We start from the raw sequence: 18,235 nt of genomic DNA on the forward strand, positions 1-18,235 counted from the left end.
CTGGGAGCGAAAGAGATACATCTGACACTTTTTAAAAGAACATCTTTTATCACTAATTAATTCTAGTATAGTAACAAAACAGTAATTTTTCCCCTACATCTTTAAAAACATACATTATATTTTGATGGCAGCTATAGGAAGTTATCCGTTTTCCGTTGGGGCCATAGAACCAGGGTGCCGAATGGTATCCCTGAGTGGAGCTACCTAGCACCTGCATGTCCTGAGTGAAGGAGTCAGATCTGCACTCGCCTTTCCTTGTGGGGTGCCTTAACATTTGTATTTATAATACAAATACTTTTGAGTAGGGAATAGATTAACTTTTTAATTTTTGTTGTAATAGAAAGTTTCAGACCCACTTCTCTGTACTCTTTTTAGGAGGATTTTAGAATGGAAAGAAGCTGATACAAATTACTCAGGGAGAACTTACTGGAACCATAAAGTCCAACTACTGGCTAAGAACTTGCCAAGGACCTAAACTGTGTTTGTGATATGCTGATATGTATTGAGTGGGATCCAGTCAGAGGCGGGAATCCTTGCCTACTCTTGTACTGCCATCATTTGGAGCTGAATGATAAAAGGGGTGGGAGGCCTGGGTGAAAGAGGTGAAGGGATTAGCAGTACAAATTGGTAGTTACGGCAGTCCCAGAGTACAGCATAGAGAATATAGTCAATAATACCTTCGTAACTATGTGTGGTGGTCGTTGAAATATCAGAGGGACCACTTTATAAAGTACATGATTTTCTAACCACTTTGCTGTGTATCTGAAACTAATAAAGAATAATATTGAATGTGAACTGTAATTGGAAAATAAAAAAAATTTAAAAAGAGAGAACCTGCCCCATATTATATGTCCTCTACTGTCCACAAAATCCCCTTGTAAACACTCACCCATACCCTGCCCCACCAACCCAAAACCCCCTTTCTAACTTTGTCACTGTGTAGGATCAAATATATAGATAGATAAATATAGGGGCTGCATGGGCACCACAATGGTGATTAAACTGAGGTGCACATTTTATGATGGGAGTTTTCAGAATGGGTAGTTATAGATTTAGAAAATCATTGAATGGAGGTTGATAACAAAGTACTTTTCTTTCATTTATGAATTTTTGAATAATAGGTAGTGGGGAAAAGATATTTCCTTTCTAAAGGGGCTTTAGAGTCTAGTGTGAGAGGGAGGAATTGGACTGTTTTCTTACAATTCTGTCCTTCCTCCCTTTTAAGGAAAATGTCCCAAAGAGCTCAAGATGACCAGGCACTTCTTTATACGTGGCAACTGCTTGTGAAATGTTAATGGTTTCCTGACAAATAAAATAAGGCAGGGCCCTTCTTTAGTTATTACCTTACTGGAGCTTGTTAGCTCAATTTTAATGCAGATTGATGCTAGAAAGATTTATAAAGGAATTGGTGTAATTATTCAAAACAGTTAAATTTTGCTTATTAATGAGCAATCCAGGTCATTAATGTGAGTAACCCAGGCCACACACCCTTTTTCCCTTTCCCCTCCCCTCCCTTTCTCCTCCCTCCCCACACACACATATACACACCCTCCAAGGTGCAAGGCCCAAAGTGAAGGCAAGCCAGGCCTTGGGAGGAGGGCGTGTACCAGCAGAAAAACAGGAAGCTGTGCTTCAGCGCCTGGCCTGCCCGGAGGTTTCTAACTCTGGGTCAGGTGTGCTTAGGTTCTGCAGCAGGGACACTGTCTTTCTGAGCCGTGGCAGCCACACTGCTCAGCATAAATCCTTTAAAGTGTCAATAATTTATGTGTAGAGAGAAATATGAATGAATTACAGCTTAAAGAGCTTTCACATTCAGGTCTCTACAGGAGAAGACGAGATCGTCCTGATAGTTTGAGACTAACTGGGTTACCGGAGGAAGGGCTAAGGTGAGTAGTGCAAAGCCAAGGTTGGCTAAAGGTCAAGGCACCATATGACTGCAACGAGATTCTTGCCTAAGTGAGTGCAGCACCGGGGGTACATATTGAGAGGATTCCACCAGGAACCTCTTAGTCTATAATTAAAGACTGAACTTTATATAATCCCAGATTGTGCTTGATTGGAACTGTGCAAAACTAGAATTCTTTTTCCCATTTCTTCACAGATTCTATAAGTTGTTTTAGCTCTTCCCAAAACCTGTAGTATTTTTATGTCTTTAAAAACTATATAATTACCACAGTAATAATTAAATTACTTTACCCCATTGGTTTTAAGGATGATAGATTGCTTTGGTATATTTAGAACATGTTTTGTGAGGAATTTTTCTTTAATTTTTGGTGGTGAGTATAGTTTGTGGTGTTTTGGGCATCAGGGGGTGTTCATATGGGATTCTTGGTTATTGAAATGGGTATAAGAAAGGAATGCAGAGAAACTATTGCATGAAACCTGGGAAGGAAGGACATAAAAAATCTGGGGGCCATTTTAACTAAAAAGGTTAGGGTTTTTTGTTTTCAAAGTTAATTTGCCCAAAACAACACAATTTTGGTTTTTGTTACAATTGTTGAATTTCTTTTTAGATTTTTGGTTCTGGAAAGCCCCTGCAATTTAAGCTATATGTTAAAAATATTGTTAACTAGAAGGGTTTAGATTTGGTTTCTAAAATGAAGAGTTCCTCTTTTAGTGCTGGCAGAAACCTGCCGTAAAGACAGACTTCTTTTCTTATTTTTTTAATTTTATTTTATTACATTTACTGCATTTACTGTCTAGTACTTAATTTATTCATGGACTCTCAAGTGTTTGAATGTTTCATTTAAATGGTGGGGGCGGTATTTATGTGTATACTATTGCTCTTTTTCCTATAAATTTATTTTTAGAGTTTTTAAATTTAAATATTTGACAGGGAAAATTTGACAAGGAAGCTTTTTTTTAAACATATCAAATTTGTATTTTCCCATCCCCCCATCCTCCTTCCCTTTGGCAACCACAGCTTGTTCTCTATATCTATGGATCTGTTTGTGTTTTATTTATTCTTTTGTTGTTGTTGTTTTTAAGAATCCACATATAAGTGAAGTCATAACAGTATTTGCCTTTCTCTGCCTGACATTTCAACTTAGCCAGCTATGCTACAGGAACTATACTTTGGGAGGGAAACGCTTATGTGAAAATTATCAACTCTTACTACCTTTGAGAAGAATAGTAACATTAAAGAACTGTTATTGGGAGCATTTGAGATCTTGCTTCCCGACATTGACCTCAGTTTGGCTCAAACAAATGCTTATAAAAAGTCTCAAAAAACAAACAAAACAAAAAAACTGTTATTGACCTAACATTATTAGCATTTCCCCCTGCTATATCAGGAATCTTTTAATTACATTTAATGTATAAACTATGAATTGATTAGACTAAACAGAACTTGAAAGCTTCAGAGTTTGAAAAGTTACAAATTTTTAAGCCTAAGTTTTAGTGAAAATATTGAGCTTTTCTTGCTAACCAGATAGGCTGTTGGAAATGACCTCTAAAATTGACGTTTAGTTGTAGACTCCAATCTACTCTTGATCCAAGAGTGAAAAGTTACCAAAAACAATTTTAATTTTAGATTTGGGGTCCTAAGGAATTTTTTTTTTTTTTTAATTAAGATATGTAAAACACCATTTGAGACCAACCTCTTTTACTTATTGTCAGATAGTAGTGAAAGTACACATGTATGCCAGAGGAGGCAATTTTCATATACCCTGTTTCCCCGAAAATAAGACAGTGTCTTATATTAATTTTTTCTCCCAAAATTACGCTAGGTCTTATTTTCATGGGATGTCTTATCTTTCCATGTGCTTGGTCTTATTTTCGGAGGATGTCTTATTTTCGGGGAAACACTGGTAGTTATAATGACCTTTGAAGGAACAAAATTTTTTCTTTTGTCTCGAATTTAAATTAAAGGAGGAAGAGTGATTCTTAAGAAGTATTGCTTGTTTCATTAGGTTAAGAGGAAATATTTTTCCATCCATTCTAGTAATGTAGTTTCTTGGTGACTTACTACATTTCTTCCATTTCTCTGTCCTTTAATGCAGAGAGAATGACCATTTACCTTATTTTATGAGTTCAGGGTTGAGCTAGGAAAAGTAGACAATTTTTTGTTTTCCATGGACTTTTTATCAATGTAGAGTGGCAAGGGTTTTTCTTTCCTAGTTATATTTTTTAGTACTCAGTCTGGTTTCTTAGCTAATAGGAATTGGGGCGAGGAGATCTTTAAATTAGGCACACCTATTCCAGTACAACCCAGTTAGATAAGTTAGGTCACTTGTTGAACCTCAGTTTGTTCCTCTTTAAATACCTACCATTATCAAACATCATTTATCTCATAAAACCCTCACCCCACAACTTAGTAATTATATAAATAGTGCTTTAGGGTTAATGCCTTTCATGCATTATTCAACTAATTTTTATTGAGTGCCTATTATGTGCACTCAATAAAAAGATGCAGTCATGATCAGTCATAGTTCTTCCCCTCAAGGTACACCTAGGTTTTGGCACATTGAATGTGACCAATAGATGCTCTTCCTAGGAGCAGTTATTTGATGTTGAATATTATATGTACTTACTATCAGTTATCTTTCATACTGTCTTGAGTATTACACAAGACCCATTCCTTCTCTGATTCCTGCTTATTCATGTTCTTTTTCTTGGTATGCTTATGGACTCTAGCAGAAAAACTGCCAGAAAATATTTCGCTTTTAAGTTTAAGTAAAAGACTGCTTTGAAACATAATACAAGTGTTTGAAGAGCACTGTAATAAACATGAAACTAGTTTTGGCTTTAAACATGAAATAGTTTTAAAACAAAAGCATGTGAAAAGCAGCATGAAAATCACTGACTATATATATATATATATATATATATATATATATATATATATATATATATTTACTTTAAAATATTAAATGTAATCTGAAATTTACTATACTTGCATGCTTTTGTACAATGGAATACTACCCACTGTATTTGAGGGTTGTATTATATAGCAATTTGTTTTGTTTAAATATAATTCTCACTACTAGTAGAAAATGTCCTGTGGGCTTTTATTGTAAGTTCTAGAACATGTCCTTAATTTTAGGTAGAATCTGACATGTCTAAGAAGCAGTTGGAAATATTTTTCTTTATAAAGTTAAATGTTAAGAATTTGAATAAAGCATGTGAATTTGTTTATATACACAAATATGGATAATCTTTGTGTTCCTCTCCTCACAACCCGGATGGAATTGACATGACTTTCCAGTTCAAACAGTGGATTCATTAGAGTGAAGTAGTTCACACTCTTGTTCCTTTGGGCTCAACTTTACCAGGGTATTGACCCTTTTTCCCCTGAAATTTTTGTTGACCAAAAATAACATGCAAGATAACGTCTATTCTAGCTGTTAAATTATGTTGACCCCAAACACAGTGTAGTTTTCTTTGTCTTTGTTTTTTAGGAACCTTGATGAAAAACATACCTGAACACAACCCCACCCTTCTTTAAAATTCTTAAAGTCACCTTTGCTGTGCCTTGAATATAAAGGTTTTATAACTAACTGATTTGGGATACCTCAAAATGCAAGTATTTGCTGGGTGGATTCGAAACATGGTTGAATAAAGCAGGGGTTAGAGAACTGTGACCCTTAGGCCCAATCTGGCCCACTGCCTAATTATGTATTGTCCACAAGTTTATGGTAGATTTTACAGTTTTCAAACGTTTTAGGGGGAAAGAAGAGTATTTCACAACATATGAAAATTACATGAAATTCAGATTTCTATGTTCATAAGTAAGGTTTTATTGAACACGGCCTTGCTTATTTTGTATATATTGTCTATGGTGGTTTCTTGCTGCGGTGGCACAGTTGAGCTGTGACACAGATCCCTGTACCTGCAAAGACAAAAGTATTTACTCTCTGGCCCTTAGCAGTCATTCCCGGCCCAGTTCTCTTGCCCCATTGTTCCCACTCCTCCACTTCCAGTTACAGTTATAATTGATGAAATTAGGGCTGTGTCAGTCTTTTGAAATGAATATGAATCAAGAAAATGTACTTAGCCAAAACCAGTTTGGCTCAGTGGATAGAACATCGGCCTGCGGACTGGAAGGTCCTGGATTCGATTCCGATCAAGGGCATGTACCTCGGTGTCAGGCACATCCCCAGTAGGGGGTGTGCAAGAGGCAGCTGATGGATGATTCTCTCTCATTGATGTTTCTAACTCTGTATCTCTCTCTCTTCCTCTCTGTGAAAAATCAATAAAATATATTTAAAAAAAAAAAAAGAAAATGTACTTAGGCCTTAGATGGTTTGGTTCAGTGGATAGAGCATCGACCTGTGGACTGAAGGGTCCCAGGTTTTATTCCAGTTAAGGACACCTGCCTGAGTTGCAGACCCCACCCCAGTAGAGGGCATGCAGGAGGCAGCCAGTCAAAGATTCTCTCTCGTCATTGATGTTTCTATCTTTTTTTTTTTTTTTTGCGTTTCTTTTTAATTTTTATATATATTTTTTACATATTTTATTGATTTTTTTTATTGCCCCCCTCCCTCCCACACATCCCCACCCTCCCCATAGTTTTATGTCCATTGGTTGTACTTATATGCATTTATACAAGTCCTTCGGTTGATCTAGTATCTCCCCCAGATCTCCCTACCCTCCCCACTGTAATTTGACAGTCTGCCTGTTGCTTTACTTTCTCTATATCTGTCTCTTGGTTCATCAGTTTATAATGATCTTTATCATCCACCAATGTGTGAGGTCATGTGGTGTTTCTCTTTCATTGATTGACTTATTTCACTCAGCATGATGTTCTCCAATTCCATCCAGGTTGCTGCAAATGATGAGAATTCCTTCTTTTTTATGGCAGCATAGTATTCCATTGTGTAGATGTACCATAGTTTTTGGATCCAATCATCTGCTGACGGGCACCTAGGCTATTTCCAAATTCTGGCTATTGTAGATTGTGTTGCTATGAACATAGGGGTGCAAATATCCTTTCTGATTGGTGTTTCTAGTTTCTTGGGATATATTCCTAGAAGTGGGATTACTGGGTCAAATGGGAGTTCAATTTTCAGTTTTTTGAGGAAACTCCACACTGTTCTCCACAGTGGTTGCACCAGTCTGCATTCCCACCAGCAGTGCACGAGGGTTCCTTTTTATCCGCAACCTTGCCAACACTTGTCGTTTGTTGATTTGTTGATGTTGGCCATTCTAACAGGTGTGAGATGGTACCGCATTGTTGTTTTGATTTGCACCTCTCGGACAATTAGTGACTTTGAGCATGTTTTCATGTGCCTTTGGCCTTCCTTCTGTCTTCTTTTGGAAATATTCTGTTTAGGTCCATTGCCCATTTTTTAATTGGATCATTCATCTTCCTTTTATTTAGTTGATTACGCTGTCTGTAAATGTTGGAGATTAAGCCTTTATCAGTGGTAATATTTGCAAATATGATCTCCCACACCGTGGGCTTTCTTGTTGTTTTATTGATGGTTTCTTTTGCTGTAAAAAAGCTTTTTATTTTGAAGTAGTCCCATTTGTTTATTTTCTCTTTAGCTTCCATTGCCCTAGGGGCAGTATCAGTGAAGAAATTCTTTTTTTCGCATACATCTAAGATTTTGCTGCCTGTGGATGCTTCTAGTATTTTTATGGTTTCCCATCTGATGTTTAAGTCCTGTATCCATTTTGAGTTTATCTTTGTGAATGGTGTAAGTTGGTGATCTAGTTTCATTCTTTTGCATGTGTCTGTCCAATTTTCCCAACACCATTTATTGAAGAGACTGTCTTGACTCCATTGTATATTCGTGCCTCCTTTCTCAAATATTAATTGAGTATAGTGATTTGGGTTGATATCTGAGTTCTTGATTCTATTCCATTGATCTATTTGTCTGTTCTTTTGCCAGTACCAGGCTGTTTTGAGAACAGTGGCTTTGTAATATAGTTTGAAGTCTGGTATTGAGATCCCTCCTAATTTACTCTTCTTTCTCAGGATTGCTGTGGCTATTCGGGGTCTTTTATTGTTCCAAATGAACTTTTGGAGAGTTCTTTCTAGGTCAGTGAAATATGTCGTTGGTATTTTAATGGGGAGTGCATTGAACCTATAGATTGCTTTAGGAAGTATGGACCTTTTGATGATGTTGATTCTACCAATCCATGAACATGGTATGTTCTTCCATCTCCTTACATCTTCCTCTATCTCTTTTTTCAGTGTCGTGTAGTTTTCCGCAAATAGGTCCTTTACTTCCTTAGTTAAATTTATTCCTAGGTATCTTAATTTTTTTGGTGCGATGGTAAATGGAATTGCTTTTTTAGCCTCTGTTTCTGTAGTTTCACTGTTGGTGTATAGAAATGCCATGGATTTCTTGGCATTAATTTTATATCCTGCTACGTTGCCAAATTCATTTATTAAGTCAATTAGTTTTTTAATGGAGTCTCTTGGATTTTTTATGTACAATATCATGTCATCTGCAAATAAGGATAGCTTTACTTCTTCTTTTCCAATTTGGATGCCTTTTATTTCCTCCTCTTGTCTAATTGCAATGGCTAGTACTTCCAGAACTATGTCAAACAGGAGTGGCGAGAGTGGGCATCCCTGTCTTGTTCCTGTTCTTAGAGGGAATGGTTTTAGTTTTTGCCCATTGAGTATAATGTTGGCTGTGGGTTTATCATATATAGCTTTTATTATATTGAGGTATGAATCTTGTACTCCCACCTTTTTAAGAGTTTTTAACAGGAAAGGGTGTTGGATTTTATCTAATGCTTTCTCTGCATCAATTGATATGACTATATGATTTTTATCTTTCAATTTGTTTATGTGATGTATCACGTTTATTGATTTGTGGATATTGTACCATCCTTGCATTCATGGAATAAATCTTACTTGGTCATGGTGTATGATCTTTGTGATGTTCTTCTGGAGTCGATTTGCTAGAATTTTGTTGAGGATTTTGGCATCTATGTTGATGAGGGATATTGGCCTGTAATTCTCTTTCATTGAGTTGTCTTTATCTGGTTTTGGTATTAGGGTGATGCTGGCTTCATAGAAGGAGTTTGGAAGTGTTCCTTCCTCTTGGATTTTTTGGAATAGTCTGAGGACGATAGGTTTTAGTTCTTCCTTGAATGTTTGGTTAAAGTCTCCTGTGAAGCCATCTGGCCCTGGGCTGTTGTTTGCTGGAAGCTTTTTGATGACTGTTTCAATTTCTTCCCATGTCACTGGTCTATTGAGATTTTTAGATTCTTCCTGATTGAGTTTTGGCAGTTTGTATTTTTCTAGGAATATGTCCATTTCCTCCAGGTTGTTCAGTTTGTTGGAATAGAGTTGTTCGTAGTATTTTGTAACAATCTGTTGTATTTCGGTGAGGTCTGTTGTTATTATACCTCTTTCATTTCTGATTTTGTTTATTTGGGTCCTCTCTCTTTGTTTCTTGGTTAGCCTGGCTAGAGGTCCATCAATCTTGTTTATCCTTTCGAAGAACCAGCTCTTGGTTTTGTTGATCTTATGTATTGTTTCTTTGGTCTCTATGTTGTTTATCTGTGCTCTGATTTTTGTTATTTCCTTCCTTATGCTTACACTGGGCTTTTCTTTTTGCTCTTTTTCTAACTCTTTGAGTTGTAGAGTTAGATCATCTGTTACCATTTTTTCTAGTTTTTTGCAATAGGCTTGTAAGGATATGAACTTCCCTCTCAAAACTGCTTTTGCTGTGTCCCATAGATTTTGGATTGTTGTGTTTTCATTGTCATTTGTTTCCAGGATGTTTTTAATTTCTTCCTTGATTTTCTGGTAACCCAGTCCTTGTTTAATAGCATGTTGTTTAGTCTCCATGTGTTTGATTTCTTTGGATTTTTTTCATTGTAGTTAATTTCCAGTTTTATGCCACTATGATCTGAGAAGATGCTTGATATGATTTCTATCTTCTTGAATTTGAAGAGACTTTGCCTATGTCCCAAAATGTGGTCTATCTTTGAGAATGTCCCATGTGCACTTGAGAAGAATGTATATTCTGTGGCTTTGGGGTGGAATGTTCTTAAGATGTCAATTAATTCCATCTGGTCTAGTGAGTCGTTTAGGATTGATATTTCTTTGCTGATTTTTTTGTTTAGATGACTTTTCGAAGGGTGACAGTGGGGTATTAATATCTCCTACTATGATTGTATTGCTATTAATCTCTCCCTTAATGTCTTTCAGCAGTTTTTTTTTTGTTTTGTTTTGTTTTTTTTATGTATTTGGGTGCTCCTGTATTGGGTGCATATATATTTACCAGGGTAATTTCTTCTTGTTGGATTCTTCCCTTTAGTATTATGAAGTGGCCTTCATTATCTCTTGTTATGTCCTTCACTCTGAGATCTAATTTGTCAGATATAAGTATTGCTACCCCAGCTTTTCTGTCCTTTCCATTTGCCTGGAAAACTTTTTTCCATCCCTTCACCCTCAGTCTGTGTGCATCTTTTTTTCTGAGGTGGGTTTCTTGTAGACAACAGATGTATGGGTCTTGTTTTCTTATCCAATCTGACACCCAATGTCTTTTGATTGGAGGATTTAATCCATTTACATTTAAGGTTATTATTGATAGGTACTCATTTGACGGCATTTTTATTCTATACCCGTGTTCCTTCTTCACTTCCTATTTCTTTATTTTTACAGTAGACTCTTTAGCATTTCTTGCATTGCTGGTTTCGTGGATATAAATTCCTTCAGTCTTTTTTTGTCTGTGAAGCTCCTGATTTCCCCTTCAATTTTGATTGATAGTCTTGCTGGGTACAGTATTCTTGGATTCAGACCCTTCCTTTGCATGACTTTGTATATTTCATCCCATTCCCTTCTGGCCTGATATGTTTCTGTTGAGAAATCAGTTGCTAGTCTGATGGGGGTTCCTTTGTATGTAACTTTCTGTCTCTCTCTGGCTGCTTTTAAGATTCTTACTTTGTCGTTGTTGTCTGCCACTTTAATTATAATGTGCCTTGGCGTCTGTCTTCTGGGATTCATTTTGCTTGGGACTCTGCAAGCATCTTGAATTTGTGTGGGTTTTTTCTTCTCTATCTCAGGAAAGTTTTCTGTCATTATTTCTTGAAATACTTTTTCCACGTCTACCTCAGTTTTTTTTTCCTTCTGGAACCCCTATTATTCGAATATTATTTTGTTTTGTATTGTCCCAAAGCTCCTGTAGGCTCTCCTCCTGCTTTTTAATCTTTTTTTCTAGAAGCTGCTCTAATTGGGTATTATATTTTTTTCCATCTTGTCTTCTAGCTCACTGATGCGGTCCTCCGCTTCATCTAGTCTACTGTTGATGCTTTCTATTGAGTTCTTCATGGTAGCGATGTCATTTTTCATTTCTTCTTGGTTCTTCTTCCCTTCTTCATGGTTCTTCCTCATTTCTTCTTGGTTATTGTCAAATTTCTCTTCCATTCTTTTTAGCCAACCTATGATCATTATTCTGAACTCTTGCTCTGGTAGGCTGCTTGCCTCTGGCTCGTTTACTTCCTTTTCTGGTGATGCCTGCTTTTCTTTCATTTGTGGGGTATTTTTTTGTCTTCCCATGGTATCTCTTTTCAGGATGTCTGGTTATGTGTTGTTCTTTCTCTTGCGTTAATTTAAAGGTGCAAAATACAACACTACCAGGTACAACACAAGAGGCACTTAACAGGAATGTATTTACAATATTAATAACCTCTAATAAAGGTAACCCCTAGCGATAGGCAAATTAGGGTATAGGAGAGAAGGAAGGAAGGAAGGTAAAAATAAAATAAAGAAAACTTAAAAAAATAAAAAAATAAGTCAAAGAAGAAATAAATTTATGACAAAATGAAGTTGGAAAACAGGGAGAAAAAGAAGAGAGAGAGAGAGAGAGAGAGAGAGAGAGAGAGAGAGAGAGAGAGAGAGAGAGAGAAAAGAAGCAAACTAAAAAAATGGGAAACAAACTATATAAACTATATATATGTGGAGAAAATTGCCATAGAACAACCACTGAGCCCAGCCAATGCCGGTAACAATACTTGGAGATTAATACGAACTACAATATCCACTATTATTAAGTAAGGTTATGATATACAGAAGTAAAAGAAACAAACAAAAACAGAGGATTTATAAAAAAATACAAAGCAACAATAACAACACAGGAAAAAGCATAACAATTTCACTGAAAAGCATAAATATTCACAATAATCAACCTTCACACAAACAATGAGAAAAGGATAGAAAGTAGAACCGTTTTTTTGTTTTGTTTTGTTTTGTTTTTTAACTAGTTAATATAGTGCAGAGACTGGTATTTATACACTTGGATCAGGGGTTGGAACTTAGGTCTATAAGTATAGTGAGAGCTTTAGCAGGGGGTATACAGAAAGAATAGAGGAAAAACTAAAACCGGAAAGGTATAGGACAAACTGGAGACTAAAAGGTTAAAGTTTAGTAAGAGAGTGATGGTGTAAAGGTCGAGTTGAGATAGGGTTGAATGATGCTATAGTAGAGATTAAAATAGAATGAAGGTTACTCCCAATGTAAAATAAAGAAGTAAAATGGTACTGGAGAGGAAAAGAAAAAAAAAAATTGCAAAATAGCAGTAGTAATAGTGATGATAGAGATTGAAAAATGTAATAATTGAAAAGGTAAAATCAAGTAAGGAAAAAGAAAAAAAAATCGTTTCTTAAGTAAAAGATATAAAAAATGAAAATAAAATAAAGAATAGTAAAATTAGCATAAAAATGTCCAGTAGTGGTCATTCACTTCCTCTGTTATTGTATTTGGCACGCCTGATTCTTGGACCAGAGAGTCTTGCAGTTCCCAGCATTCCACTGCACCTCAGTTTTGTAAGGTAGTCCTTAATTTTAGGTAGGCTATATCTTAGTTATTTGTGTCCATTTATTTTTGATTAATTAAAAGAAAAAGAAAAGAAAAAAAAAAAAGGCAGTTTGTAGTTCAGCCCTTAGGTGTCAGTGTTACCGGTTTGACCTCCCAGACTTTGGTTGCTCTGGCCTTCTTTCTCTATGGCTCTACCTGGCAGCGTGTCAGCTGGCTTCCAGACTATCTCTTCTGGTTCTGATCCCTTGTTTCCAGGGAGGCAATTTCCCCCTGCAATTTCCAGGATATGCCCAACTGGGCAGTCCTTCCCTAGTATTCCGAAGCTAGGGGGTGAAGGGGATCAGGCCCCAAGGTGTCCAGGTGTTCCGCCCTTGGCAGGACAGCCGCAATTCTTAACAATCTGTCCCGTGTCCCACTGGTGTTTTAGAAAAAGTCCCGCTTCTGGGGACAATTACGCCAAACCCCGGACTGGGTGTTGCCAGACAGGTTTCTAGCTGCAGCCTTCTTTGGGCGGAGCTCTGGGGTGTGGGCCACCACGGTGCTCCTGGGCCGCACTGGGTTTGGGTCCTCGCAGTTCTCCAGGGCTACAATAGAGGCGGGGCCACCGTCGCTCCGGGGCTGCACTGGGGGCGGGGCCTCGCGGCGCTCCCGGGCTACAATATAGGCGGGGCCGCGGCACTCCGGGCCGCACTGGGGGCGGGGCCTCGCGGGAGCTCCAGAACCCGCCAGAACCCTCAGGCTATCCCCGCAAACTCTGACCTTTCCCTGGGTGGCTGAAGAACTTCCTTGACTCCATGCGCTTGCTCCAATCGGGGCGCCACAGGTGCTCGATGGACTCCTCGGCTGTGGGTTTTCCAGGCCTCAGAGAAGCTGCTCCCTCCCTGGTAGGGAGGTGCAGCCTTCCCGCCGAGCCCGGAGCTCCGGGAGAAGTCGGGAGTGCTGTCCGCTTGGTCAGGAAATCCTGTCCAGCGGACCCTTCCTTACCTTCCTAGAGTGATCCGCTGCCCCTTAGCTGCTAATCAACATTCCCTGAGCGACTCAGATGTTGCTTCTATCTGTTTTGGGACCGGGGTCAGAACAAGTCCATCTGTTCGGTCGCCATCTTCAAGCTCCGCCTGATGTTTCTATCTCTTTTTCCCTCTCTCTTCCTCTCTGAAATCAATAAAAATATATTTAAAAAAAGAAAAGAAAATGTACTTAGAAATTTCTATCCCTATGTAAAGTTGACTGGATTAACATCCTTATGCTTTACTTTTCTGTCCTTTCCCACTGGAACTGGGTAACCACAAATGGGAGGAAGTACAAAGAAAAGTGACCTTTACTTTCTGGTTATTAAATAAACCTTCTGTTGGGTACAGTATCATATATCACGTTATCATGTATCCTGGAGTACACTTGAAACCTATATAATCTTATTAATCAGTGTCACGCCAATAAATTTAATTAGTTAAAAATAAATCAATAAATAAACCTCAACTCATAACTTTTTATTTTATTTATTTATATTGTTGGCACTATTACAGATGTCCTCCATTTCCACCCCACTTTGTCTTCCTTCACTTAGTCCCCGCCCCCCACCACCTCCCTGCCCTTCGCCACATGAGTTCATATCTTTTAACATATAGGATAGAATCATTTTTAAGTAGTGGGAATATCCATGACTTAGTTTGAGATTAGAAAACTCAGATTTTGTGTTCCTGAATAATACATTACCCTTGATTGAGCCCTTGTTATGGGCCAGGCACTGTGTTAAAAACTTCCATGTTTTTTTAACACACAATCCTGTAAAGGTGGAGGAAGACCTAAGGCTGAAAAGGTGATCATCCTATCTAATAAAAGAGCACTATGTAAATTGACCGTCACTCTATGACACAAGATGGCCGCCCCCATGTGGTCAAAGATGGCTGCCCCATATGAACACAAGATGACCGCCACAAGATAGCCAGCAGGGGAGGGCAGTTGTGGGTCATCAGGCCTGCAGGGGAGGGCAGTTGGGGGGCACCCAGGCCTGCAGAGTAGGGCAGTTGGGGGGACCAGGCCTGCAGGGGAGGGCAGTTGGGAGGCAGCAGTCCTGGATTGTGATAGGGATGTCCGACTGCCCAGTGGGATTGGGCCTAAATAGGCAGTCGGATATTCCTCAAGGGGTCCCAGATTGGAGAGGGTACAGGCTGGATTGAGGGACCCCCCCTCCCCCAAGCACGAATTTTGTGCACCAGGCCTCTAGTTGTTATATAACCAGTTCCTGTCTTTGGTTCAAAAAAGTTAATACTATGAGTTCAGCTGAGGTTGGAATTGGTCAGCCTAGAATATACATTTCCTTGCATATCCACTTTGCAATGTGTTGATCATTTCTGGCCTTTTAACTGAAAAACCAATGTTTATATTGAAATTTTTGAAATATGCATAGTCTGTTAGACAATTAGGGGGATAAAATTGCATCTTTGCCATATTTGTCTGTTCTCATTTATTTTTTATTTATTATTATTTTTTAAAAAATATTTTATTGATTTTGTACAGAGAGGAAGGGAGAGAGATAGAGAGTTAGAAACATCGATGAGAGAGAGTCATCGATCAGCTGCCTCTTGCACACCCCCTACTGGGGATATGCCCGCAACCAAGGTACATGCTCTTGACCGGAATCGAACCCGGGACTCTTCAGTCCCCAAGCCGATGCTCTATCCATTGAGCCAAACCGGTCTCGGCTGTTCTCATTATTTAATGGTTCAGTGAGAGCACATTTAATTTTCCTAATAATGATCACATTGCACAGTTAATAACAGATTTTTTTCTATTTGGTACTGAATGATATAAATTTGTCAGTATTGCTTTTGTTTAGTTAGTTAATCCTCACCTGAGGATATTTTTTCCATTGCTTTTCAGAGAGAGGCAGAGAGGGAGAAAGGTGAGAGAAACACATTGACTGGTTGCTTCCCGCAACTTCAACCCAGGTATGTACCCTGGGAATCAAACACCTGATGCTTTGGTTCAGGGGCTGATGCTCTAACCACTGAGCCACCGTCCAGGGCACCAGCATTGCCTTTAAATTGTAGGAGTACTTATATGTGTTTCAGAGTGTAATCCACATATCCATACAATATCATATTTATTATTCACGCATGAAAAAGAAGAAAATCCTGCCATTTGTGATAACATTAACCTGTTAACCGAGCGGGACCTATAAATACGTCAAATGTAAACAATATCGGGAACAGGTAGGACGTATGACTACGTCCTGGAAATATATGTTGCGCCCTGAGAGGGACGGTATATACGTATGTTTTGTATAATTGTTTGTAAAATTTATAATTTTTTGTTTACTTATTTATTTTTAATATATTTTATTGATTTTTCACAGAGAGGAAAGGAGAGAAATAGAGAGCTAGAAACATCGATGAGAGAGATGCATCGACCAGTTGCCTCCTGCACACCCCCCACCAGGGATATGCCCGCAACTAATGTACATGCCCTTGACCGGAATCGAACCTGGGACCTTTCAGTCCGCAGATCGACACTCTATCCACTGAGCCAAACCGGTTTTGGCTAAAATTTATAATTTTTTAATTCGATGTTTCCACTTTTTTGTCGGTATTCTTTTCTATTTTTTTTTTTTTTTTGGTAATTTTGTATTTTCCTTTGTGCTTTATATATATATTAATAAATGAAAATATATATATTTCATTTATTTTAATTAAGTATAAATAAAAAATAATAATAATATGAAATTATGTCCTCCGGGCATGACGTACTGACACGTTCTAGTGAAAGAGTACGTGCCCGTTACAGGTTGCACCATTAAAAAGGGAACTCCCGGTTAACAGGTTAATGAACTTTTAGGTCATTACGCTAAATGAAATAAGTCAGACAGAGGAAGACAAATATTAAATATTGTAGGGTCTCATTTATATGTGGAATCGACAAAAACTAAACATAAAAACAGAGTAGCATGGTTGTGATCAGCTTGGAGGAGTGTGCAAATTAGAGAGATGTTTTAGAGGTACAAACTTGGGACTAGAGATCTAATGCTTTGACCAGTGTTGCTTGGTGGTTAGAGTGTCAGCCTGCACACTGAACGGTCTCTGGTTGAATTCTCTATCAAGGTAAGGGAATAGTTCGATCCCCTGCCCCATTGGGATGTGTGCAGGAGGCAACCAATCATGTGTCCCTTTTTTCTCTCTCTCCCCCTCCTCCTTCCCTTCCACTCTCTCTAAGAATCAGTGGAGAAGAATTAAGATAGAGATTTAGGTAAACTCAGTACTCACATCCTCCAACAACCACATCACAGTTTACAACTAAAATACAAAATAGCCATCATTCAGAACTGCCTGAAGTCTGACTGAATGGAAGTCTTACAACTAGATGATTAAAGAAGAAAGCACATTGAGACTGGTAGGCGGAGTGGAGATGCAGCCTGGGCTGGTCTGACACCCACGTATGGTGTGTTTTTGATCAGGAGGGTTATCTTGGCTGTGGAAGTTTCCTGTGAGGAGCAAGGGGTCCCAGCCCCACACCAGACCCCTCAGCTCAGGGTTCTAAAGCCAGGAAGAGAAGTCCTCATTGCTTCAGGCTGTAAAAACCAGCAGGAATTGTGGCTGAGTGACAAAGAGGTTGCTGGATTCCCAAACAGTTCCTCTTAAAGGGCCAGTACATGAACTTACTTGGACTTGCTTCCTCTGAGCTCCAGCACTGGGGGAGTGACTTGTGGGGATCCATAGACATATGGGGAGGAACTGGATTCTCTAGCACCAGAGCAAGAACTGGGAATCGGTTTTCTTCCAGATAAAAGTGCTGGCAGAGGTCATTGCTCCTAGGCTGAGACCTCCCCCATCATAGTGCAGATAGGCAGGCACCATATCTGAGTCTCCATCAACCTGGTTCACATTAATTCATTCCACCCTGGTGATTCCCTGAGACTCTTCCCCACTCAATTTGCAGCCCCACCCAAGCAATTTGCAGTGGTTTTTCCATATAAATGGCCTATCCTGACTCAGACTTCGGACTTTCCAAAAATCTCTCAGACAGGTAGCAGCTGGACTTAGCATGCCCTATATCTTCCCAGGGCTGGCACTAGCAGCAGCTGAGAATCAAATCAATGAATTGGAATATGAGGAAGCAAAAAATCCCATCAGAAAAGCTAAAAGAAAAAAAATCCAAAAATATGAAGATAGTGTAAAGAACCTCTAAGACAACTTTCAGCATACCAACATTTGCATAATGGGGGTGCCAGGAGGAAAAGAGAGGGATCAAGAAATTGAAAACCTATTTGAAAAAATAATAACAGAACACTTCCCTTACCTGGTGAAAGAAATAGACATACAAGTCCAGAAAGCATAGAGAGTTATAAACAAGATGAACCCAAAGAGGCCTATACCAGGAATCATAATTAAAAATGCCAAAGGTTAGCCGAAACCGGTTTGGCTCAGTGGTAGAGCATCGGTCTGCGGACTGAAGGGTCCCGGGTTCGATTCTGGTCAAGGGCATGTACATTGGTTGCGGGCACATCCCCGATAGGGG

General features: G+C 38.7%; 1 protein-coding gene across 5 annotated transcripts in view; it reads left to right on the forward strand.

Annotated features, from left to right (window-relative positions):
* The window catches only part of LIMS1 (LIM zinc finger domain containing 1), a 146,131-nt gene that overhangs the window by 54,254 nt on the left and 73,642 nt on the right, over window positions 1–18,235 (forward strand). For 2 of the 5 annotated variants that reach the window (XM_084872505.1, XM_084872510.1), the window contains exon 1: window positions 1,765–1,886. The exons of 2 other annotated variants lie outside the window; for them this stretch is intronic. In XM_084872505.1, the coding sequence (XP_084728631.1) occupies window positions 1,780–1,886 (107 nt within the window). In that variant the 5' untranslated portion in view covers window positions 1,765–1,779. Of the gene's footprint in view, window positions 1–1,764; window positions 1,887–18,235 lie in introns of those variants that run through there. One more of the 5 variants, XM_084872507.1, reaches the window with a different exon arrangement.

This window comes from Pipistrellus hanaki (assembly GCF_964339955.1).
Source record: "Pipistrellus hanaki genome assembly, chromosome: 2".
NCBI classification, from domain to species: Eukaryota; Metazoa; Chordata; class Mammalia; order Chiroptera; family Vespertilionidae; genus Pipistrellus; species Pipistrellus hanaki.